The following is a 26,374-nucleotide window of genomic DNA, read 5'->3' on the forward strand; positions in this document are numbered from 1 at the left end:
TTCTCATGAATTTCCTTCACATATAGAAGAGCCCAAAGCTTATTGTGCTAGATAAGCATTCCTTTTAGGCTTAATACCAGATAAAAGGCATTCGTAACAAGTTCTTATGAAGGTTCAATGAATATGCCACTTAGTGCATATTTTTCTCTCTATATATTGTATTCAGCTTTACATACATGAACAAGAGAGAGGATATGATGTCTTGCATCACCTAGGAGAGAAATTCCTGGCACTTAAGGTGCAACCCATCTAGCATGTGCATCTACATATTAGACTCTGAAAACTAACGGGACTAAAGCAAAAAATGTCTATATAAATCAGAAGACATGATGTAATCAAGTTAACAAATTGAGAACATTTAACTTTTAGATGAAAAGCTAAATTCAGATTACCTTGACTTCTCTTCTACTAATAAATCATCCAATAAGAAGTTTCACATATTAATTTTTCAGAAACTTTAAGAATGACTAACCTCCAAAGACTTATCTTCCCAAAACAAAAGGCTTTATTCAAATATTTTTTTTTTTTTTATAAGTAAAGGATATGCATTAGAAAAGGCAAAACGCCGCAAAGCATACAGGAAGTATACAAGGCAGCTTAGGCCTCAAAAAACAAAAACAAAGAATCACCTCCCTTTAAGTGGAAGCTATCCACTCTAAGAAGCCTATAAGGGAGAACGCCTCCTCACCTACATACAATTTGGCCCAACTCCACAAATTACAAACAAAAAAATTCTTTAACTTTTGAACGTTCAAAATCCCCCCCCCCCCCTAAAAGCTAATCTATTCCTCTCCTTCCACACCGTCCAAAAAATACACAACGGAATGGCATCCCATATCTTTTTCCTTTTCTTTCCCACAAACGATCCCCTCCAACTAGCTAAAACCTCCTTTACAGTTTCTGGAAAAACCCATTTCACATCAACTAAACCAAAAACAATATCCCATAAAACTCTAACCACTGTACAATGTATAAGGATATGATTTACACTTTCTTCCTCACAACCCCACAAGAAGCAACGATTTGGAAGTTGAAGTCCTCTTCTTGAAGTCTATCCAAAGTTAGCACCTTCCCCCATGTCGCCTCCCAGGCAAAAAAAGCAACTTTAGTTGGCACCCTTGCCACCCAAATGCTTCTTGAAGGAAAACCTATATCATCAGACTTCACCAACAAACTATAAGCTTCCTTGACCTTAAACTGACCACTTCTTCCTTTCCTCCATAGAACTGAGTCTTCCTCCAAGGAGGGTTTGAAACCCCTCAATATGTGAAGAAAGTCCCCAACCAACTCCAACTCCCAATCATTGAAGTCCCTCAAAAAGTGTAGGTTCCAATTTCCTTGACCCGAATTTTGATCCCACATTTCCTCAACCGTTGAATTCCTTTGCGCAGCCATACCAAAGAGATGAGGGAAACACTGAGACAATGAAGATTCTGAGCACTACACATCTGTCCAAAATCTGATCATGTTGCCCTTCCCTACTCGGAATGTCATGTTATCCCAACACCACTCTGATTCTTTCCAAATCTCCTTCCAAACCCCTACTCCAACCGCCCCATTTGCCTTTTTGGGCCTCCAATCAAGACCCTCCTGCCCATACTTCACCTTGATCACTTGTCTCCACAGTTTATCTTTGTCACAGGCATACCTCCATATCCACTTGCCAAGTAAAGCTTTGTTCAACAAAGCTAGCTTCCTAAGTCCTAGCCCACCTTTATCCTTGTCTGTACATACCACCTCCCATTTAACCAGATGAACTTTTCCCTCCATATTTCCCCCTCCCCACAAAAAATCCCTTTGCACTTTCTCAATCCTTCTAACAACAACCTTGGGCATTCTGAAAATAGACATTTGGTAGATTGGCATGCTAGCCAAAGTACTTTTTATTAAGGTGACTCTTCCTCCTTTAGAAATATATTGTCGTTTCCAAAGAGCTAGTCTCCTCCTTACTCTCTCCTCCACCCCATCCCATATATAAGGTGCTCTGTTTGGGGCCCCTAAAGGAAGACCCAAGTACTGAGAAGGTAAAGACCCCACCCTGCAGCCTAGCTCAACAGCCAACTCCTCCATCTCCACCACCTCTCCAACTGGAATGATTTCACTCTTGGCTAAATTAATCCTTAGACCTGAAGTCGCTTCAAACCAGAATAAAATCCAACTTAAGTGAGTTAGATGATCCTTTCTGGCCTCACAAAATATAATTGTGTCGTCAGCAAAAAACAAGTGAGAGATGTTCAAAGGGGGGCCACTTCCACCCCTTATGTTGCATCCTGATAAAAACCCCCCCTCCACAGCTCTCCTGATAAGAACATCTAGCACTTCCATCCCCATAATGAAGAGGTAAGGAGACAAAGGATCCCCTTGTCTAAGACCTTTAGTGCTAGGGAAGAAACCTGCAGACACTCCATTAACCAACACTGAAAATTTAGCTGAGGATAGGCAACTCCACATCCACCCCACCCACTTAGACCCAAAGCCCATCTTTTACAACACCTTCAACAAGAACTTCCAATTGATGCTGTCATAGGCTTTCTCTATATCCAATTTGCATATAATGCCCTTTTCTTTTTGTTTCTGCCACGTGTCTATCACTTCATTTGCAATTAAAGAGGCGTCAAGAATTTGTCTTCCCCTCACAAAGGCATTCTGAGAAATGGAAACCACCTTACCAACTACTTTCTTCAGTCTATTAGCTAGCACTTTAGCCAATAACTTGTAAAGCCCCCCCAAGAGACTAATAGGTCTGAAGTCTCTAAGATCCTCAGCCCCACTTTTCTTGGGGATCAACACCAAGAAAGTATTGTTGAGACTCTTGAGGAAAGAGCTATGATCGTAGAAGTCTTTGAACATTTCTAAAATCTCCTCTTTAATGAACTCCCAACAACTTTGCCAAAATGCCATAGTAAAGCCGTCCGGACCGGGGGCTTTATCCCCATTCATCTCCATCAAAGCCACATGGATTTCATCCTTTGTAAAGGGCCTCTCCAAGTTCTCAGCCTCTTGAAGGCTGATTTGATCAAACTGAAGATTCCCTATGTCCGCCTTCCACCCCATATCTTCTGAAAGCAAAATTTGAAACGCATTAGCAATTCCTTCCCTGATTTCCTACTCCTCTATCAGCCACTCCCCATTGATCTTTATTCTCTTCAAAGAGTTATTTCTACGGTGAGCGCTTGCCATGCGATGAAAGAAGCCCGTGTTTCTATCCCCCTCCTTCAGCCATATTTCCCTAGAGAGCTGTCTCCAATGAGTTTCCTCCATAATCACCAATTTTCTATAATTATCCTTTGCCTCTTTCTTAAGCTCTGTTTCCTCCACAATCAGAATTCTTTCACTTTCCTCCCTATCCCAGAATTCCACCTGCTGCAAGACTAAGCATTTGTTGCTCTCCAGCTTTCCAAAGACTTCTCTATTCCAAACTTTCAATTTCTGTTTGATTTCCTTCATCTTAGTAGCCAATCTGTAACTAGCACTGCCCCTAACCTCAATTCCTTGCCACCAGCTGTGAACAAGATCTTTGAAGCCCTCAACCTTAAGCCACATATTTTCAAATCTGAATGGAGTCGGGCCTTGTCTTAACCCCCCACTAACGTAATTGGGAAATGATCGGATACCGGACGGGGCAACCTACACTGATTAATCCCACTGAATTGGTCTATCCAACTAGGGGACACAAGGAACCTGTCCAATCTTGCCCATGCCTGATTGTTTTGTCCCCCGTTCCAAGTAAATTCGCCCCCCTGAAGGGGAAGATCCACCAGCCCAAGATCATCCACAATTTCAGCAAATTTCCTCATTGCTGAATTCATTCCCCTCCGGCTACTCCTTTCCCTCGAAAACAGAGTAATATTAAAATCCCCCCCTATACACCAAGGGTCTTCCCACAGCCCTCTAATCGCCCCAAACTCATCCCATAATGCATCCCTTTCCACTTTGGAGAACATACCATACACTCCCGTAAAAATCCATATAGCCCCATTTTCTACGTTCCGGAATCTGCAAGATAACGTAAACTGACCCTCTTCCCAATCTAGAATATCCAAAGACCTTCTATCCCAGCATATCAGAATTCCTCCCAAAGCCCCTTCCGCATTCACAGCTTTCCAATCTAGGAATCTTCCGGAGCCTAAACTTCTCGCAATGCTATCCGACATAGCTTGAATTTTTGTCTCCTGAATACAGATTAAGTCCACCCTCTGGTTCCTTATGAACGTCTTAATAACTTTTCTTTTGGAGCTATCATTTGCTCCCCTCACATTCCAACTCAGAATTTTCATCTTCATTGGACAATCACAATCTGGCGCCCTTTGCCCTGTACCAAGCCTTTCTGTTTAATTCCCCCCTCATAATTAATGGAGCATTCCAGTCTTTTTAACTCCCTTTCGAACTTAGATTTTTCCAGTAGCTCTTTACTATGGATTTTCTCCCTTCTTTTTCTGATTTTGGTCAGAAAATTCAAGATTTCCTTCTCCAACCCCTCCGTGGGGAAACCCAGGAATTGGCTGAATTTCGCCAAACCACTCTCCTCCCATTTGCCCTCCTGCTCACCTCTCTCTGTTTGGGTATCAAATATGTCTCCGACCCCAAACATCCCCCTGCCCTTATCACTGCTACTTGTATTTGCTCCCAGTTCCTTACATCCATTGCTCCTTTCATTACAGCCCTCATACACCGTTAACCACATTGTATTATCAGCCCGAGCTTCCTCATTCCAGTCCCCAGAATGATCGAAAAACTCCCCCCCCCGGAGTCCGATCAAAAAGAAAAGAATTGAGATGAGAGGTCCCCAAAACCCTTTTCCCCCAAGAGCACAATCCCATTCCATACCTCATTGACTCCTCTTCAAGCGCCTTATCCGTCTCTGATATCCTAGCCACTCCATATAACTTCCTCATGTCCTCAGTCTCCCGCGCAACAAAAGGCTCTGGCACATGAGAATTACTTGGAGCGGGTCCCGTCAACAATGAGTCCTTCTTCTGAGAGTTATTATGGTCTTGGGTTGCTGAGGAAGTTAGGTCTTTCCTTCGCTTTACAACTATATCAGACTGTTGGGTACATCCCTTTGGGTTTGGGCCTTTGATTGACAAACGGGCTTTTGGCGACTCTGGGCCTATAGTAGAGCAGCCCATCTCATCAAGCCTATGCGACGGGCCTGCTTCTGGGCTAATCTCGCTTGCAGCCACACCTTTCATCTTCAAGCCCATGACTCCGCTCTTCAGACCAGGCCCACCAACCCCTCTTGGCTCCTTTGGGTTCGCAGTTGGGCTTAAGAGATGCATTGCACTTGTTGGAGCCCAAGACCGGGTCATCGGGCTTCGAACTACAACCCGACCTGGTCCAACCCCCTGCTCACCCGTCCCATCATCTGACGGGTGCAGGGTCTCGAGACTCACACTCACCCACCCCTTCGTCACTCGCTTCTCCGCGCGTGAGATCTCCTCACCCCTAACCTCACTGCTATGACGATCAGCTTCTTGTCTGCAACTCCTCCTTAGCACCGGACGACATTCCCACCATAAGGATACAGCATAGACCTCCTCCTCCGCTTCGACTTCCAGGACACTCGGTCTAGCTTCGCCTCTCCCTCTCACCAAGGTTCTGGCCCACTGGAGCTCGCCCATCGTTTTCGTTTGTTCGTCGACTGTGATAAAGCCGCCACATTCATCCCCCACCTTCTTCAAAATCTCTGGGCTCCAAAGCGAAACTGGGAGCCCAACTAATCTCACCCAAATTTCCTTTGTCTCTTCCTCCTATGTCCAACATCCACTCCTAGGACTCCAGAAATCCAGCCCTACTTGGACTCCATCCATCGTGCGATTTCCAGAGGATACAACACGACGAGCCTCTTCCAAATCTTCAAAGTCCAGCAGAATCCTTCCCTTTTCCAACTTAGCCAGCCCTAAGCTACCTTTAAGCTCCCACGATTTTGCCCAAAGTTGTCCCAACTTCTCAAGATCATCTTCTCCCCCTGAGTTGTCTTTCCTACTCGCCACGACACAATGTTCCAATTTCTTTAACAATCCTATCGATTCCTCCCTTTTCACCTTCACTACGATTGCGTTTGGGTTTCCCGACAGTGCTCGTTTTGCTATTGTTGCATACGATCTCCCCCCAACAGTCTTCCCCATGTCCTTTCCTTCCTGGGTTCCTGGTCTACTGCCAAAAGAGCCTACCATCTGGTTAAGCTTCTCCGCCATGATCATCCACCCCCTTTTATCCCTTCTGCCTCTCGGGATAAAGATGCAGAACCATTTCCTCTCTAGATCGGAGACCCCTAGCCGAATAAATCCCCCCGCTTTGTTTATCCCTCGTGACATAGAATACATTCGACCCTGCTCCTTCCATTCCCTTCCCCATCTTGCTTCTTTCTCATCCTTGATACAGAGATTCAGTCCTTCCAAGAAAAACCCTAGGCTGTCCGATCCCAATCGAACCCATGACGAAACCCCTCCCTTCTTCTCCACAATGAGGACTTGGATTTTTCCTTTTCTATCGTCCACAATGATCTCGAACGCCTTGGATTCCACTATGAAGCTGCACTCCTTCCTTCTGCTTCGCGGCGCTGACCCCTCCTCCCCCTCCTCACCATCACACTCGCCTACGCACTCTCTCTCGCCTTCTCTCGCTCTCTCTCTCTCTCCCATTTTTTTAGGATCTCAACTGGCTTTATTCAAATATATTGATTGTGACCCTTCTTAGCTAGGTGCAAAATCATCATCTAAGGAGCTTCAGGATTTTTATTTTTTTCTCTTTTTGACAGATAAAAAAGAAAATATATTTAAAAGAGGAGCCAAAAGAGCGACTCAAGGTATACAATACCTATACGCCCACCACCAAAATGGCTTAAATAGGAGAAAGAACAAGAAAGCAAAAACGGCTAAAACAACTTCAACAAGAGTCCAACCAATCAAAGAAACTAGTCAAAGAATAATTATCTATAAACAACTTTGTCTCCAATCAAAGTGAGCATAAAGAAGAACTTTTTAGTCTTTGGATCAAAAGCACATCATTATTGAGAGTCATTCTATTCCTTGCCTTCCACACCGTCCAAAAGATGCATAGAAAAGTTGCTCTCCAAACCTTTTCGAGTTTTTTGCCCACAAATGAACCATGTCAACCAAATAAAGTCAGTCTAACCAATGAAGGAAGCACCCAAGACACCCCAAACAAGGTAAAAAAAACAACTCCCATAACACCCTTATTTTCACACAATGAATAAGGAGGTGATCTATGATTTTTTCATCCTTCCGACACAATCTATTTGCTAAGGACCATCCTCTTTTTTTAACTAGATTCAAAGTTAAACCTTTTCCCACGTTGCTTCCCAAGAAAAAAAAGCTACTTTAGGCTGCACCCACAAGTTCCAAATGCTTCTTGATGGGAAACAAATGAAGTTGCTCTACTCTAAGGCATTATAGAGGGACTTAACAGTAAGCTTGCCACTTTTTGTCTTTGTCCAAAGCACCCTATCTTCCACATCCCTAGCACTCTCTTTCCATGCAAACGTGCCAAAAAACTCTTTACACAATCCACCCGCCAATCATTGCAAGGTCTAGAGAAGCAAGGGTTCCATCCCCCTCTCCCCACTTCAACTAAGGAATTCCAAACATCCTCCACCCATGCCTCCTTTAAGTCAATTAAAGCAAACAAAGAAGGGGAATACACGCACAAAGGTGTATCCCCACACAACTTATCCTTCCAAATTTTCAAACAAAACCCATTACCCACTAAGAAAGAGATCCTACTACTCACAGGATCCTAATCCTTCCTTATCGTTTTCCACAACCCAACACCTTATACCTATCTCACTTCCCAAGAACACCATCACCTCTTTCTTCCTCATTCTTCCCTCTAATAACTTGATTCCAAATGGCCTCCTCTCATTTGCAAATCGCCAACTCCATTTACAAAGGAGAGCCTTATTGAGAGTTGAGAGACACTTGATGCCTAAACCCCCTTTCCTTTTGTGTAAGCAAACAATCGCCCATCTTACTAGGAAAATACAAGGGAAAAAATAAAGAGGAAAGGTAGAAAGGAAAGAAAAAAATGAGGGAAAATAAAGAATAAATATAAAATAAATAAATTATTATTATACTACATATATGCTACTTCAATCTCATTTCACTTATCTTCACTCTTTTATAATTTGCTTATTTTAACTGTTCTATATAAAGATTAAATAAAACTAATTTTAATTATATTTAATTTTCTTTTGTATTTTCTATAGTAAAACAAAACATGAAAATATCATTTTCCTTATTATCTTTTTTCTTTCCTTAGTATTTTCCCAAATCAAACATAGCATAAAACTCGGGTAGTCGGGTTGCAAAAAATAACTTGGTTTTGAATTTTTGTTAAGATAATAGGTCACTTTCAACTTCTCATATGGATTAAGTAGATTCAAATTGTTCTTATCACATCCATTTGTTTTGTCTTAGTTCTACACACACACACACATATATTATACATCAATATATTATTAATTTGGTGAAAACAGATAGTTTTTATTTTCCCTCCATTTCACAATATATACTTTTCTTAATCTGCATATTCATTCTACAACAAAATGTAATTTTGCATGAAGGAATATATAGTCCATTCTTTCCACATCTATTCTTATCCTTACCTGTGACAAAATTTTCTGGCCTTCTTTATGATAATAAAAATGTCTGATATTTATAATGCAAACCTAGGAGACTGAAAACCTACCTATGCTGGCTAGCAAAAAACTTCCACTATGAGCTCAAAAGCTCATGCCAACAAATAATAACTTCCAGCTAAAAACATAGCCTAAAGGTCCATCAAATAAAATCACAGACAAAAGGAATTCAAGATCTGTTGTCTCGAAACAAAACTGAAGGAATAGAAAACATACCAAACTAGACTTCACTTTCTCCACAAATTCACTGTTCTTAAAGCCCTCAAAAATATCCGACGATGAACTCCTCCTCTGCAATCTCGTCTTCAACGCCCGAATTGGCTCCCATTCCTTCTGTCCCTCTTCACTCTCCTCCTTCCACTCCCCCCAAAACTCCTTCAACCTCAGCCCCCTCCCTCTACGAACCCTCTCCCACCCACGAAACCCTAAGCCCCCATCCCTCTCCTCCGCGTCCGCAACAATCGCGTTCTTTATGGCTGACAAATCGATCCGAATCCTCGTCCGAGGGCTCCATTTCTCCAGAACCTTCCGGCTGAAGTCCGGCGACGAGTACGCTCGCCGAATTTCGGAGATCTTCGGCTGCAAACGCTTGACGAAGTCAATTTCAGCCGGCGGCGAGGACTTGATGGCGGGAACGGAGAACGCCGAGGCCGAATTGATGAAGTTCTCGATCTCTCGATCGAACGACGTCGCTAGGTTCTTGAACGAATCGGCCCTGTTTTTCATCAACTTGAGATCCGCGTCGGCCGAGTCGCGAACCTCCCTCCACCCCCGTGAGATGAACGAGAACGCGTTTGCGGAACTCACTGGCTCCGGCGCCGCCGTCGCTCGAGTTTCTGTTTTAATGTTTATCATGCCGAATTAGGGTTTTGTGAAAATTGAAGCTTTTTGGTGTGAAATCCTTGGAGTTGCAGAGAGAGCGAACAAATGGAGAAGACGGCTGAGGTTTTAACGGCCAAGATTCGTTTTTTATTTTTTATTTTTTAAAAATTAATGAGTGGCATGATACACGTGGCGGACCACGTAGGATGATGACTGAGTTGACGAGATTGCGGGTGGGACGTGGAGGAAGAGTCACGTGCGCGGATGAGACGGTGGGGTAGGATCGGGTGCGGGAATATTCCGGAAGCTGGTATAAGCTAGAGTTCAACGGAGGGTGGATTGTGTCCATTGGTGTACTCCCATCCACTATGTGATCCGCCACGTGGCTAGATTTTGAGGGATGTAGTTCTACCTTTCCCTTCGATTAAATGATGACCATACAAAATTACATGCTTAAGGGCTTTTTGACGCGAAAATTAAAAAGGATTTTGGTTTCGTATTTGAAAGAGAATTTTTAGAAACATTTAAATGTTAAGCACAAATTTAAAGGATTCTTCGTGATTGTTACTATAATTTAAGTAATATTAGAAATATATTTTTATTTAATTAGAAAATAAAATATAGTTTTCAACGAAAATTTGAATTTCTCATTTTTTTTATTTTTTACTTTCCAAACCCATAAAAAAATTTCCTTTACTAAATAAAACTAAATAACAAATTATCATGAAAATATGGTAAGAAATAAATAATATAATTTTATTTTATATAAATTCTTATTTAATTAAATATTAAGAGTATAGTTTCCTTTTTTTATTTAATTTGCATTTAAAAATTTTATTAAATATAAAATGACTTTTTACACAAATTAAAATAGAATTGCTTTTTAGAAAAAAAAAAATGTATTTTTTTTTCTAATTTTCATATTATTCTTTTATAAGTTAATTGAATGGTTGAGAATTTTTTTTTTAAATGAAAAGATGGGCGCCCTACCAAAAACACCATACATTTGTAAGTCAAAATCTCTAGAAAGTCAATTCAAATATACATGTTTGTTTTGTGGTTGGTATTTTAAACAATATTCATATTTTAAAACTTGTATAAATATTTTCTTTCATTGCATCCAAAAGAATCAATTCAAATATAACGTGTTTGTTTTGTCTTGTGTGTTCTAAATAGTAGCCACATTTTAAAAGTTATACAAATATTTTTATGGAGTAATGTTTAAATTTATAAACTCCTCCTTTATGTCACAAATGCTTCAAATGGAAAGATTAATTGATAATATTTAGGTGATGTTTGTTTTTTTAACTTTTTACTAAAAACAATTTGTTTTCAGAATTTAGGTTATTTGTTTTTCTACTACTTTTTATAACTTATTATAAACTTTTTACTAAATAGAAAAAACTAAAATATGTAGCTTTTTCTAAATAGAAAAAATAACATATTGATTTTTCTTTACTTTTTAATGCTTAATAGAAATAAAATACTACAAAAACAAACAACCTAATATTTAACACTATTGAGCATTAAAGCTCTATTTAGAATTAAGTAAAAAAACAAACACCACTAGTGTTTTGACTTATCTAAATGGTGCACATGAATTTAAGAAAAATTTAAGTTTATGACACTTAATTCTCTTAATCCAAGTAAGTGGTCATAAACTCATAATGGTTAAAATAATTCTTTTGCTTTTTTATTTTTTTAATAACACTTTTTATCGAAAAAACGCACCATCCATGCACCATGGAAGATTTCCAATTTGCCACAAATTGTAGGAAAAAGAATTAAATTTAATATCTTTTCAAAAAATTTATCAAATTATAGCTTTTTATAATACTAATATTGAAGCTTTTTGGTGTAAAAAGCACGATTATTATATGATTTCTAGCTTTAATGCGTATCTTTAACATCATAGTCATGAAAATGGTTTAATTATAAAACTAAAATTACGTATGGGGAGATTGTGATTTTAATGGTATAACTAAAAAGTCAATCTTTATAGTTGATTATATGATTTCAACATGTCAAGGGTTTATTCAATAACTATTTTCAAAAAGTACTCTAATAATTTATAAAGTAAAGATATGTTTAAAAACTTAAAATATTTTTAATTTATTTTTTAATGGTCTAAAATATATTTTAAAAATAATTTTTATATCTGGTATTTTATTTTTAATTATTTTTTTATATTTATATAATTATTTTTAAAAAAACGGACCTAAAAAATTAAGTAAAAATAATTAAAAGATATTATTTAAAAAGACATTATTTATTATTTTTAAGAATAAAAAACAAAAAATGTTTTACCCAGTGTTAGACATGTTTTCCTTTTTTTGTTTTAAATAAACGAAAAATTATTTTTAAAAATAATTATCCAATACGTCTCTTGCTGGTTTTTTCGGCCGTATTCGAAAGGCATAGGACTGAAAACGCGATTAGTCAAATTTTATAATGGAAAGAACGAAGGTAGCAGGTTCGAGAGAGAGTCGTGGCTCAATGCATTGGAAATTGTGTGTAATACTGTAATTGTGAGAGGAAGGAAATAGTAATAGAAAGTATGTGTGGTTTGGAAGCTCGGATACTTTTCTGTCTGCTCATCCGATTCACATCATGAACGAGTGGTGTGGGGTGGTGTCGTGTTTCCAAACGACTTGTGGGTTGCTGAAGATGTGATCCCACCACTCTTTGTCCATTCTCAGCCGCACCATGCGTCTCATTCTCTGCTTTTCCTCTTTCAATCTCCCATCGCTCTCTACTCTCTACTCCCTACATTTGGATTCCATTAGGTCTTCCATCGATTCTTCTAAACTTCTTTGCTTTCTACCTAAACTTTGAAAATAAAAATTATTTAATGTGTTAGTGTATCTTATACATGCTTTTCTCCAAAATGTTATTGCAATAAAATATCTTTAATCCTCACATGTTAAGTAATATGATATATGGTATCTTATTAAAATCTTTTTTTTTTTTTTATTGTTGGGTATTAAAATAGAATAAAAATGTTGTTACCTACTATCAATAATTAATTTTAAAATTAAAGAATTGTATCAATAGTTACTTTTATTTTGTTCATGATAGAGATAATTGACATTATCAATAGGCATCTCATAGGACGAGAGAGAACCCAATACACTTGATGTTATTCTGTCATGGGATCGATAATGAGATGATAAGAGTATCAAAGTTTGCCACTTCTGAGCTTCCCAAACTCCACCTCTAATCGATAGACTATGAGAGGTTAATAGTATTTGTGTGAAAGTATCTTTCTTTCTTTTCTATTCGTCTCAAAAGTGTTTTATAGTTTTTAAATTCTATAATTAAGTAATTACTCCCATATGCACCACCATTGTCTTGAGCACCAAAATCGTAAAGAGAAAATATATGGTATTTGTGTGACGGTATGTGTCTCTTTTCCTTTTCTATAGGGCTCCAAAGTGTTTTACAGTGTTTAAGCTCTATAATTAAGTAATTACTCCTATATATGACATCACTATCTTGAGCACCAACCATGGATTGAAAAATCGGAAAATGTCGCCGATATTTCGGAGAAATATCGGATATCGGGAGGCACCGAAACGATAATCGATATCGATTATTGATCGACCGAAAAATCGGCCAAAAATCAACAATATCGCCGATATATCGGCGAAATATCGGTTAAACACCGATAAATCGGAGAAAAATCGAGAGTGGATCTAACGCGCGGAGCAACTAGGGGAGAATTTCAAAATATCGCCGAAAATATCGCCGATATTTCGGTATTTTTACCAATTTTTCGGAAATTTTCCCGACATTTCCTACCAGTCCAGCCCGCGCACAGGATACAAAATCTGGCTCAAAAATCGTGGATTTAGGGTTCCTGAAATTTAAATACAATGGCACAACAGCAAAGAGACCCTTAAAACAGATCCAGAAAACACAGGGAGCAAAAGAAAAGCAATTTTTTTGGTCTTCTTTGGGGGTTTTGAATGGATTTTCTCGGTAGTCAAACGAGGATGAATTTTCCCGGAAATCGAATGGGGATGGATTTTCTTGGGAATCAAACAGGGTTTGCAAAAAAAATAATATCAACGTGATTAGATTAGTACCTGTGAGGATTGAGAGTGGTAGAGGAAAATCGGTCTTTTTTAGGACTTCTCTCGGCTGGAGGGCAACTTCAGTTCAGAAAAGGGGAATTCTCTCAGTTGGAGGGCAACTTCAGAAGGGGGTGGCCTTTTAATATTTAGATTTAGTTGAGGTAAAAAAAAAAAAATTCTTGAGAACAATTTTCCTCTATCTATATAAATAATTATTAATTATCAAATTTTATTTTGATTATTAAATAAATTAATATTAATAAAAAAAAGTTGTTACTATATATTTTTAATAAAATTTTAAAAATTAAATCTCAAATAAAATATTTTATATAAATTAATTTAATTTTCATTTAAAATATAATAAAACATGTTTTAATAAAAGTATTTTAAATTTTTTTAAATAAATATTGTTTTCAACAAGTTGGGTTCTCTTCATCTAACAATATAATGAAATTATATCGATCTCTTCCTTAATATAAGGACTATTGCAATCTCATATGTATTATATTTATGTATAAATTGTTTTTATTTAATAAAATCAAATATTTTTTAACTCAATTCTAACTTTATACACTTTCAAAATTCATATATATTATTTTTAAAATTTAAATATCGAATCTATCAATATATCTTTGTTTACGATATTTTTCTTCTTAATTATATATATGTCAATTACACTTACAAGATAATTTTAAAATGTATATTTTTACTTATTTTATCATTTTTTGAAGTTTTTTCAAGCATTCCTATTAATTTTAAATAATTTTCACTCTATCGATATTTATGAAAAAATATCCACCAATATTTCTCCGATATTTCCGATATATCCGTAAAATCGAAGTACCGATATATCCGTAAAAACCGATATTTCAATCCTTGGCACCAACATCATAAAGGAGGAAATACAAAAAATTCACTTCTCGTGTCAGCTTATGTATATCACGTATTTATATATTTAAATTTATGTTGTAATTATTATCATATACAAACTGAAATTATTGGGAAGCGCCTAATTGGAATGTATATTTTTTTAAAAGGAATATTATATGGAACATCTCCTAAGCTTGTTTATGATTGCAATTAGATTTTTTTATATAACAAAGAAAACTAGTAAAGATTATATGTAGTTAATAAAGATGCGAGGAAAAGTGAGAAACATTCGATGAAGAAAAATGGTTCACCTTAATGTAAATGTAAGGAAGAGTGAGAAACACTTGGTGAAGCAAAATGATCCTTAGAAGAGTTTTGGTTGAAGATGTTTAGAAGAGTTTTGGTTAAAGATTTTTGGAAGACCCTTGATTGAAGATGTCCATAAGAGTCTTGATTGAAGATGTCTAAAAGAGTCTTGATTAAAGATGTCTTTAAGGGTGTAGGATGAAGATCTTTGGATGAACTGTATTTAAAGATTTCAAGAAGAGCATAGAGAATAAAGCATAGAAGAGGATTACAATGTTGAAGTTGGACTCGATTTTTCTTTCATTAGTAATACAACAAGCAAATGGATCATGGCATATGACAATTCCACGATACATGAAGGGAACAGTAACACACAAAGAGAGTGACATGCACAAGGAAACTATACATCATAGATGTAAGATGAAGATTATTGAAAAGTATCTCAAATTACTAATTGTAGACTCGCATTTTTCACGATGCTTCCCCATTCGATTGGCGAGACTCGCTTTTGTTTAAGGTGAAAACTTTATTTTTTTTTAAAAAAAACTTGGAGTTTCCATTTAATTTTATTTATTTATTTTTAAATGGAAAAACAAGTAAGAACAAAACCCCTAAAATGACTCTCGATATTTTTGAAAAGTTGTATAAGAAAAACTTGAGTTTAGGTCCAAGGATCAGATTACCAATCGAGAAGGTACATCTAAAGAAGTAGCACCCCTTTAAGCCCTAAAGAGGTCTCTACTAAAGAGTTGAGGATATTATAACAATCAATTGATCAATCAAATGGGTACCAAACAAAATAAAGCAAATATGATATAGTAATAGGCAAATCTACTTAAACCTAGGAATCAACAAGACCAAAGCGTACTTGACATCCAAGCAAGGCACTTCATAGAATATGAATGCTAGTTTACAAGCAATAAATTTATATTATTCGCAATAAGCATTTTATCCAAATCATGGAACATCACTTGCCAAAATAAGAATTTTAATCCAACAACCTAATCAAATAACATGCTTTATAATAAGAAAATCTAAATAATAATAATAATAATAATAATAATTACCATTGCCATAGGTGAAAACTTTAAACTCCATAACACAATCAAATAATATACAGTTAATGTGAAACATACTGATATTCAAGAAAGGTTATTATCAAGAAGCTAAATATTTGACATTCTAGAAAACTTATTTAATCTAAAATCAACCTAAAACCAACTACTAGCAATTAAACATCAGAATATTGATCATGAAACTAATTTATTCTATATTGAAGAAAAATCATTTAACACACAAATGTCGAATTGGTATTTTAGAAAAACTAATTTGCGTCAACCTAAAACTAAAATTTTCAAATTCTTATTTTCCAATTATCCCCCAAAATTAGCCACAACTAAAATTTAAAGATTCTAATTTTCCACTGTTTTAAAAAATTTTAAACTATTTTTTTTAAAAAAAAAACTATTTTTTTTACTATTATTAAAAATTAATCAAAACTAAAATAAAAAAAACTCCAATTTTCCACTATTATTCAAAATTAACCAAAACTAAAATTTTAAAAAAAATTCCTATTTTGTATTATTATTTAAAAAATCCAATTTTCCACCATTATTAAAATTAAACAAAACTAAAATTTTTAAATATTCTAATTTTTCACTATTATTCAAAATTAACCAAAACTAAAATTTTTTAAAATTCCAATTTTCCACTATTATTCAAAATTAACCAAAACTAAAAAAATTAAAAGAGAGAATTTAAGAAAACTAATTTACCATGGATCATTGAGATATAGAAATTAAAATGAATGTTCAAAATTATTTTAATTGTTTTCATGTTCAAATGAATTTATGAGGAATAAAATAAAAATTCTTATGTCATGAGATCAAACTAACAAACGAACACTTTAAATAAATAATGAATACATGGTTACTTCAAATCTAAAATACAACAAACACGAAATAAATAAATAAATAATAACACAATATTGTTGAGGCCCCGCGTCCCTGGTGATCCACGTAGTTGCTAAATGGATGAACGCACGATCTCAACCAATATAGGTTCTTGACTCAATCATTCCTGCAAAAGGCGTTCGAACAGGGTGTCTGGACACACCCTCCGATGGTTTTGTCAGCCATGGAAAAAGAGATAAAATCAGTTGGCACAGTTGGCCTTTTTCTAGGTATAGCAAGCTTACCTTCCTCTTTGTGCGAAGGTTCATATATATAGTACCAGAAGTTCTCTCTCCTCCTTTAATGATGGAAGACTTTTTGGTTTTCCATGATGCCACTAGGTGGTGACAGGGACATCCTCGCTCTACGGGCGGCTGTCAGAGATCGTGGGAGGCGCCATGATTGTCAGAGATCGAGGGAAGTGACTTGCCGTCACTTCATTCCTATCCTTTCACTCTGCAGGTGGTAGAATGTGGGCCATGGAAGGCTGTTGTGATGACGTGCAAGACTTGCTTACTTCAGTCAATGATCTGGACAAAACATATCCGGATAGGATATGTCGGTCGTCCGGATGTGATGCTTGTGAGTGTCGTGTGCTTCTTCCTTAGGGGTCCGGATAGGAGAAGCACGCCACGTGTACTTTTGGGGAAATCCGGATGGGGATACTCCGGATAGGATTGCGTGCCACGTGTCATCAGGGGGATGGGTCCCTACAATGCCCCCATTTTTAACTTGTCGATTTTGCCTGAGCAAAATGGGCGGGTTAAAAAATAATTGCTTTTTGAAACTGAGGTTGCTTTTTGTGCTCATTGGACCACGTGGCGAGCGGGGGCGAAGAGACAGAATGAGCATTTATGATGAGCCGTCGTCTCTGGGTATTCCTTAGGCAGCGTGTCGTTTCAATGATAACGTATCTGAGCGTTTGGGATACCGATGGACTGTCTCCCTATAAATAGCAGACTGTGCCCTCTTGTTGCATTTTTCCTACTGCGTTTTCTCTGTTATTGCTTCTTCTACTTTTTGCGCATCTTCGTTTTTGAGTGAACCGACAATATTCACGTCGTGAAGGTGATTGCATTTTCGATTTTCAACCCTATTTCGCCAATTTATACCCGGTACGTGTGTTATTCTTGTCTTCCTCCTTTCTTGTGTCTGCTTTGTTTGGTTTGTTTTTGGCTTGCTTGGGCAAGTTGCTTACGACTGAGTGTTGATGTTGGTTTCTAGGGTTTTTGTTTGTGTTTTGGGTGTGTTTGGGGTTTTTGTTGCCCCCCTACGCTTTTGGTGGGGCATTACATCTTCTTTGGGGTAGGGTTTGAGGTTTGTGGGGTTGGCTTACTGTGTTTGACTTTTGGCCCTCTTCCATGCAGATTCCATTTCCACCCTAGGCTAAAAAATGTCTGTAAACAAGGAAGCTGCTTTATCTGGCCCGTTCGGAGATGCTCATGTCGAGAAATCTGTGGACAAGTTGAATGTGAAGGAGTTTCGTGAGCGCTTTTGCATTCCCAATGGTGTGTTTGTTGAACTTTTTTATGGAGAAGGCGTGTTGCTTGAGAAACCGGAGGATAACGCCATCTTTTTCACCAAAGAACAGTTCAATGCTGGGCTCCAGTTCCCTCTCCCTTCTTTGGTTAAGGAATTTCTGCACTTCACCCAAATTCCTTCGGTGTATGTTCATCCCAACATGATTCGGGTGCTGATGGGGTGCAGCATCCTGAGCATGTTGTTTAATTTGGACCTCTCGCTGCTGGAGATTCTCTTCATTTATTCGATCAAGAAGGTGAAAAATAATATTTTTAGCTTCGTCGCTAGCCTTCCATCCCTGCAGCTGGTGACCAGCCTGCCGGATTCGACCAAGGGGCTCGCCAAGGGACAAGTGCTGGTCAAGGGCGTATGGACGGGTTTGGTGGTGCATCCGGATAGGCCTTTCGCCCCCAACCAGTCGCTAAAGGTTCCAGGTATAACTAATTTACTTCCTGCCTTTCCGCGGTTTGTGAGTCAGCATTTGTTTTAGGCGGCTGACATATTTTGCTTGTTTGGATGCAGGCCAAGATAAAAGGGGAAAACTAGTGGACTGGTGGAGAAGGCCTCGTTTGATCGGTTGAACAGGCTTTTCGAGATTGCGGCGGCCGAGCGGAGTTGTGAGACGCTTCTTTCTACGCAGAACCTCCGTTTGGTCACCCAGGAGGCCCAGTCGTACGTGCTGAATATACTCCCAAGGCGGCTGCCCCAAGAAGTGGTGGCTGGGGAGCATTTCATTCTTGAAGAACTTCCATTCTACGCGGCGGTGCGGAAGGCAGACACCCGGACACGCAAGGCCTATCTCAACAAGCGGGAGAAGAAAAGACAAGAAGGGCTCTTGCGGAAGGCTCCGGGTGGCAAACGGCCCGCGTCTGTCCCACCTGCTGGTGCTCCCACAAAAAAGAAGAGGAAGCTGGTTCTGAATAAAGGAAAAGAAATAAAACTCCCAACTCCCCCGAAGGAGTTTTTACCACCCCCAACCACTTTTGTAAGGGGATTAACAATAAGAGAGCTAGAAAATCCCCTCCCGCCTTCTATTTCAAGCGGCTTCGAACATCTTGCGGGTCTGAATCATTCGAGGCCTTCATTGACTGTGGCTGGACGTTTGGCTGTTCTGGCTGAGGAGGCTACTTCAATAAATCAGCCCGACTCCCCCCATCCAGATGCGGATGCAGCCGGGACCCCTTGTGCTACAACCTTGCCTCCCTCAGCATCCCCATTGGCAGAAATGGGGGCAGAAAGTCAGGGTTTGTCTCCTTGCGAGGCAAACCCTCATGCCCTTGTATCGGTGAAGGGACCAACTACAAGGAGGTCGCGTCCGGCGCGTGACTTGAAGTCTGGCCTCGTCGGGCGGCTTCAAGATCGGTTTTTGGAAACCATCGAAGTCAGCTGCTCGTCCGTCCAGGAGGATCACTCGGCGAGTAGTGAGACGGAGGTGGAAGAAGAGAACCCAGCCACCCCGGTGCTGGTCCCGGGTGGGGTTTCACCCGGAGAGACCCAACCGGCCGAGGATGATGGGGACCTAAATCTGGAGGAGGAGTCACACCCTAATGTCCTATCAGGGGGGAGTCCTGTTGATGATGCAGCTTGCATCTCCGCTAGTCCTTTTAGTTATGCGGAGATGGAAGAAAAACTGAAACGGATTCCATTCGGCTCGGATGTTGATATGCCTTCAGCAAAGATGTTCGAAGCGGTGGAAATGGTATAGTCTTCTTGTTTGTTCATTTTTCTTTTCACCATACTGATGTGTTCGTCGCATGGTTTGTAAGTTTGCTTTTCTTGTTTGTGTGTTTTTCTATAGCTGGTGAGTGGCATTCGCGACATGGCTCATCAACATGATCTTCTCTCTGACCTGTTGCAGACTGCTGATTACACAAAGGCCTTTGTCTCTCAGCGAAAAAATGATGAAGAGAAGTTGCGCTTGAGGCTGGAGTAGGCCGAAGCCAGTTTATCCGCTGCTCGAGAGGACAACGAGCTTCTTTGGGAAGAGCTTGCTGAGGCAAAGAGTTGGGAGGAATCTACGGGCACCCGTTTGTACGAGGCGGAAGAGGAGATGCCCCAACTGAGGGGGGAGGTGAGGCATCTCCGAACGGAGGTATCTATTGAAAAAAAAACAGAGAGAAGATTTGCAGTTGCGCTTATCAGTGCAAAAAGAAGAGCTGGAGGCTGAGTTTGCTGTAGAAAGGGAAGAACTTGAAGCGGACTACCAAAAACAAGTAGATGAAATGTACTTCTTCGGCTATCGTTACCGTATGAAGAAACATGGAATCAAGCGGGACTTCCCTTCAATTCCCCCGGGTGAAGAGGAGAAGCTGCGCGGCAAGCCTGCTCAATGACGGATTTTCTTTTTGTAATTTTTTACTGCTATCCTCTCTCTGTATTTTGTAGTCCGGAGACCTCTTTGTACACAATTTTTCACAAGTATCAATAAAATATACTTATTCAAATTGTGTTTCTTTCTTTTGGCTCTTCTTTCATTGGTAATATTGCTTTAAATTGGATACATTCCATGGTCTGAGTAGTGGGGTTCCGTCTAGCTTTTGTAGATGATAAGCTCCACTATCACTTGCCTTAGACACTATATAGGGGTCTTCCCAGTTGGCTTGAAACTTTCCTGCTCCTATATCAGCAGTATTGTCGAAAACTTTTCTAAGGACCAGCGTACCATTTTTGAAACTTCTGGGCCTTACTTTGCGATTGTAATGAGCTGATGCCCTTTGTTGATAGTCTGCCATCCAGATGGATGCAGTTTCTCTTATTTCGTCTGCTCAGTCCAAGTTTCTTTCTAACTCTTCATTTGCATCATCCTGTCTTCCTGCCTCGGTCCGGATAGTGGGTAGCCCTATTTCAGTAGGAATGATTGCGTTCATACCATATGCGAGGGCGAAGGGAGTGTTTCCAGTTGGACGTCCGGGTGTGGTTCGATAAGCTCATAGGACGCCGGGTAGCTCCTCCACCCATTTTCCTTTGGCTTGCTCGAGCCTTTTCTTCAAGGCAGTGACTAGAGTCTTGTTTGTGGCCTCTGCTTGCCCATTACTTTGAGGATAACGCGGTGTGGAGTATGAATTCCGGATGTTTAGTTCCGAACAGAAATTCCGGAATGCGATGCTATCAAACTGTGGACCGTTGTCGGCTATGATGGTTTGGGGGATTCCGAAGCAGCAGATGATGCTTTTCCATACGAATTTGGTGACATCCTTGTCTTTGATGCTAGCATATGCTTCGGCTTCTACCCAATTACTGAAGTAATCCGTGGCGACTAGCAGGAATTTCTTCTGGGCGGGTGCGGCTAGGAGAGGTCCCACTATGTCCATGCCCCACTGCGCGAAGGGCCAGGGTCCTGAAATTGGTTTCAATTCCCCTGATGGCATATGTGGAATGAGGGAGTGTTTTTGACATTTGTCACATTTTTTGACATAGGCTGTCGCGTCCTTCTTCATTGTGGGCCCTATGCGCCAGAGCTCGCCCTCCAGAATGATTTCCACATACTCCCTCATGTAATTCAGCTAATACATATAGGGCCTCTGAGTTATTTAGGCATCTGAGGTAGAGACCTGTAAAGGATCGTTTGTACAGGTGCCCCCCAATCAAGGTGAAGCGAGCGGCTTGCACCCGGATCTTGTGTGCTTGCTTGGGTTCTTCGGGCAGGGTGCCTGTCCGGAGGTATTCGATGATGGCTTTCATCCATCCTTTGTCGTTTGTTTCGTTTGCTTCAATGGTATTGCAAGTGGAGGCTTCTGCGATGGAAGAGTCGGTTTGGACATATATAGACAATAATATGGCTTCGTTGATGGGGAGGGAAGCAACTATGCCTGCTAGAGCATCCGCACGCCCATTTTCTGTTCGCTTGATTTTTTCGATTGTCCATTCGGTGAAGCGTTGTAAGGCATCTCTTACTTTGGTCAAGTATCGCACCATGCGCTCATCTTTAGCTTCGTATTCGTTCTGAACATGTCTTACCACAAGTTGGGAATCGTTATAGACTCGAAGCCTAGAGACAGATAGAGCCAGGGCGAGGTCCAATTCGGATAGGATGGCCTCATATTCCGCTTCATTGTTAGAGGCGGGGAATCCTAGTCGGATGGCTTGCTCCAGATGTTCTCCGGTTGGGGATTGCAGTAGAAGCCCTACTCCGGAGCCGGATGATCGTGAGGCTCCATCAACCAGCAATGTCCACCATTCACCTTCGCTTGGTTCCTTGTGTTGGATGGGCCTTCGGGAGTATTCTAGCACGAAGTCAGCCATCACTTGGCCTTTCATGGACAATCTGGGTTGGAACTCGATTCCAAATTCGCTCAATTCTATGGCCCATTGAAGCATTCTTCCGATTAAATCTGGCTTGTGTAGAATGTTGCGAAGTGGTTGGTCAGTTAGCACAATCATCGGGTGGGATTGAAAGTAAGAACGGAGCCTCTGGGCGGCACTTCGAAGAGCTAAGGCTGTTAGTTCCATCTTTGAATATCTGGTTTCTACGTCCACCAACGCTCTGCTGACGTAGTAGATAGGTTTTTGCTCCTTGGGTGAGGGGCAGCGGAATAGGACAGCGCTGATTGCCCACTCCGATACAGCCAGATACATGTATAATTTTTCTTCAGGGATGGGGCTGCTCAGGATAGGTGGTTGCATAAGGCAGTGTTTAATTTTTTCAAAAGCGTTTTGACAACTGTCTGTCCATCCGCTTGCTCCGGCCTTTCGTATGGCTAGGAAGAAAGGTCGCAATTCATCAGTGAAGCGGGCTATAAAACGCCCTAGGGCGACAAGCTTGCCTGTGAGACGTTGTAATTCCTTCTTGTTCCTGGGAGGCAGTGTTTCCATAACTGCCTTGACTTGATTTGGGCTAACCTCTATCCCCCTTTGGCTGACCATAAATCCCATGAATTTGCCAGCACTTACGCCAAAGGCGCATTTAGAAGGATTCAATTTCATGTCATATTTCCTCAAGAGGTGAAAAACTTCTTGCAAGTGGAGAACATGCTCCTCTCGGGTTTTGCTTTTAACAACGATATCATCAATATATACCTCTACTGTGCGGCCAACTAGAGGTTTGAATATCTTTGTCATCAGTCTCTGATAAGTAGCGCCAGCGTTTTTGAGGCCAAATGGCATGACTTTGTAACAATAAAGTCCGTGTGGTGTTATGAAGGCTGTCTTCTCTTAGTCATCCGGGGCCATGGGGATTTGGTGGTATCCGGAGAAAGCATCCAGGAAGGAGAGCATCCCTTGCCCAGCAGTGGAATCCACAATTTGATCTATTCGTGGCAAAGGGAAACTGTCTTTTGGGCACGCTTTATTGAGGTTGGTGTAGTCAACGCACACCCGCCATTTGCCTTCCTTTTTGGGTACCACTACTACATTTGCCAACCAGTCCGGATACTCTACTTCTTTGATGAATCTGGCTTCCAACAGCTTGTCAATCTCATCCCGGATGATTTTTTGTCTGTCCGGGTGGAAACGTCTAACCCTCTACCGGATAGGCTTTGCTGTTGGCAAGATGTTAAGTTTATGAAAGGCTATGGAGGGGTGAATTCCCTTCATATCAGAATGCGCCCATGCGAAAACGTCATGGTTTTGTCGGAGGGCATTTTGAATGTTCTAGGCCTCTCCCGGCGTTAAGAGGGAACTGGCATATGTAGAGTGAGTACCTTCCTCCGAAATTTGGATTGTTTGCAAGGGATCCGCTACTGGGGGATCTTTGTCCGCCGGACACAGTGATTGTTATTGATCAAGTGTGTGGGTGGACTCAGGGAGGGACTTATCCTCCTGACTGGTCCCTGCTTCTCTTGTTATCTGGTAGCATTGGCGAGCGGCTAACTGGTTGCCGTACAGGTTGATTTGCCCCTCCTCGGTAAGAAAGCTTACCATCTGATGATATGTGGAGGGGATGACTTTCATGCAGTGCAGCCATGCGCGCCCCAAGATAACGTTGAAGGGTGATAAATCTTGTACCACCGAAAACTGAACGTTGAGAGTGACTGAGCCAGCTTGGACTGGCAGCACAATGTCTCCCAAGGAAATAGTTGATGCCCAGTTGAATCCGGACAAGATTCTTCTAGGGTTTTCGAGACCAACTAAATTGTGTCCCATGTGGCTTATGACCGATGCTTGTACCAGATCGGCTGAGCTGCCTAGGTCAATTAAGATGCGTCTTACGTCGAATTTGTCCATCCCCAAGGATAGAATGAGGGCATCACGGTGCGGACGCAATATCCGTGTGGGGTTTACTGTGGGAAAGTGATTGTCCCGTCTATGGGGTGAGGGCCCCCTTCGGTTATCCCAGGCCGGATGGAGTTGACACGCTCACGCACCATTGCTTCCCATAACAATTTCTGCCTTTTCGTTTGGAGTTGAGCTCCTCATCCGATGAGCCTCCATTGATGTAGTTTATGACGGCTTTGGGAGCGGCTGGAATGTGGAGATTCCAGAGTTGTGATTTTGGGAAGCGCCTCTACCTCCGGCGTCTGAGCGGAGGTATTGCCTCAAGTGTCCCGCCTTTATAAGCCTTTCCACCAAATACTGGAGGCTTCTGCATGTCTCCGTTGTGTGGCCATGCTCCTTGTGGTAGGCGCATTTTTTGTTATGATCCCTTCTGGACGGTCCGATTCAAGGGGTCTAGGCCACCTGAAATCGGACATGCCTTGGATCATAGGGAGAAGCTTTTCATAAGTTATGGAAAGGGGTGCGAGGGGTGGCATCTCCGGGCGACTTGGCCTTTCTTGCATTTGATCGGATGGCCTTGACCTGTCCGGAAATTTGACACTTCTTTCTGTACTACCCTTGGACGGTTGTCCGACAACCAAGACTTACTGGGTGGCTACCCGCACATCATCTTCGAGCATTGAATATTTGTTTGCACGTCGAAACAAGTCATCCATCGTCGTAGGAGGCTTCTTAGTGAGTGACTAAAAAAATGAGGTGCCTGGGCAGATGCTTCGCTTGAAGATCTGCAGGACAGCATCCATGCTGCAAGCCTCTACTTATAGGACAGCTTGGCCAAATCGCTTCACGAATTCCCTCAAGGATTCATTATCCTTCATTTTTATGTTTTGTAGGGTGCTGATGTTCTGTTTATGCCGAGCGGAGCATAGGTATTGTCCTACGAAGGCTTCTGAAAGGTCTCTGAAATTATCGACAGAGTTGGGAGGTAGGCGATAGAACCATGAGAGGGCCTGCCCTTGTAGGCTGGCGGGGAATACTTTGCATAGCAGTGGGTCCTTGCCTATATCGAGAGTCATGAGCTGTCGATAATGCATGATATGGTCGAAGGGGTCGCTGAACCCATCGTATGTGGAGAATTTTGGTACGAGGAATCCCCTTAGGGGCTTGTAATGAATGATATGAGAGCAGAAAGGAGTTGGGAGCATGTCGTCCAACCTTTTGCTGATGGAGCCAATGGGTGGCTCGTTTGGGGGATTTCTCCCAGTTTGTCGTACCGCTTGGTACGGGGGAACGTTCTGCATCATAGGGGTGACCAAGGGGTCACGGTGCGGGAGAACGTTCTGTGGTATAGGGGTGACCGTAGGATCATGGTGCACACCCCATGTGGTGGGTATTGGCGGCCTTGGCCTGCCAGGTTGTTGGGGGCCCAGTCTCGCATGCATAGCGCCCGACAACTGGGATCTTCTGTCACATTGTCTCTTTGATGAGAAACGAGTGGAGTTTGAGCTTTCCTCACGGGGAGCTCGAGGCATGGGTGTGTGTGGCTCGTGTGGCCCAGCATTGCGTGTTTCAGGGATTGGTTCCACTGTTCCGGGGTATATCGACTCTGGGTGAGGTCTTGAGTTGGCTACTTGGCCTCTTGAATGCTGACGACGGGGAGGCCCCGTCGATGATGCCTGGATACGTAATATTGCGTTTTCCTCTCTTAACCTTGTCGTCTCCTGGAGGAGAGCTTGCAGTTGTCGCTCGCTTGCTAACTGCCTTCTTTCGATGGCTTGGCGCCATTCAGAATTATCTTCCTCTCCTCTACCAGATGAACGGCTTTGGGAAAGTGTGGCCATCTTTGCTGGTGACTGAATCGGCGAAAAAGTTCCCACAGACAGCTCCAATGTTGAGGCCTCGCGTCCCTGGTGATCCACGTAGTTGCTAAATGGATGAATGCACGATCTCAACCAATATAGGTTCTTGACTCAATCGTTCCTGCAAAATGCGTCCGGACAGGGTGTCCGGACACA

The 26,374-nt window shown here is 41.0% G+C and overlaps 2 protein-coding genes across 2 annotated transcripts in view; both read right to left on the reverse strand.

The window, feature by feature from the left end:
• The window catches only part of LOC117920834 (digalactosyldiacylglycerol synthase 1, chloroplastic), a 34,261-nt gene extending 24,665 nt beyond the window's left edge, over positions 1-9,596 (reverse strand). The window contains exon 1 of the mRNA XM_034838491.1: positions 8,876-9,596. Within this exon, the coding sequence (XP_034694382.1) occupies positions 8,876-9,514 (639 nt within the window). The 5' untranslated portion in view covers positions 9,515-9,596. The remainder of the gene's footprint in view (positions 1-8,875) is intronic.
• A 14,322-nt stretch (positions 9,597-23,918) lies between these two features.
• LOC117920578 lies at positions 23,919-24,368 on the reverse strand. The gene has a single exon (XM_034838187.1). It carries the CDS (start codon positions 24,366-24,368, stop codon positions 23,919-23,921), a length of 450 nt encoding a protein of 149 aa, XP_034694078.1.
• Positions 24,369-26,374: the final 2,006 nt, after the last annotated feature.

The sequence above is a fragment of the Vitis riparia genome, chromosome 8, assembly GCF_004353265.1.
Source record: "Vitis riparia cultivar Riparia Gloire de Montpellier isolate 1030 chromosome 8, EGFV_Vit.rip_1.0, whole genome shotgun sequence".
Lineage (NCBI taxonomy): Eukaryota > Viridiplantae > Streptophyta > Magnoliopsida > Vitales > Vitaceae > Vitis > Vitis riparia.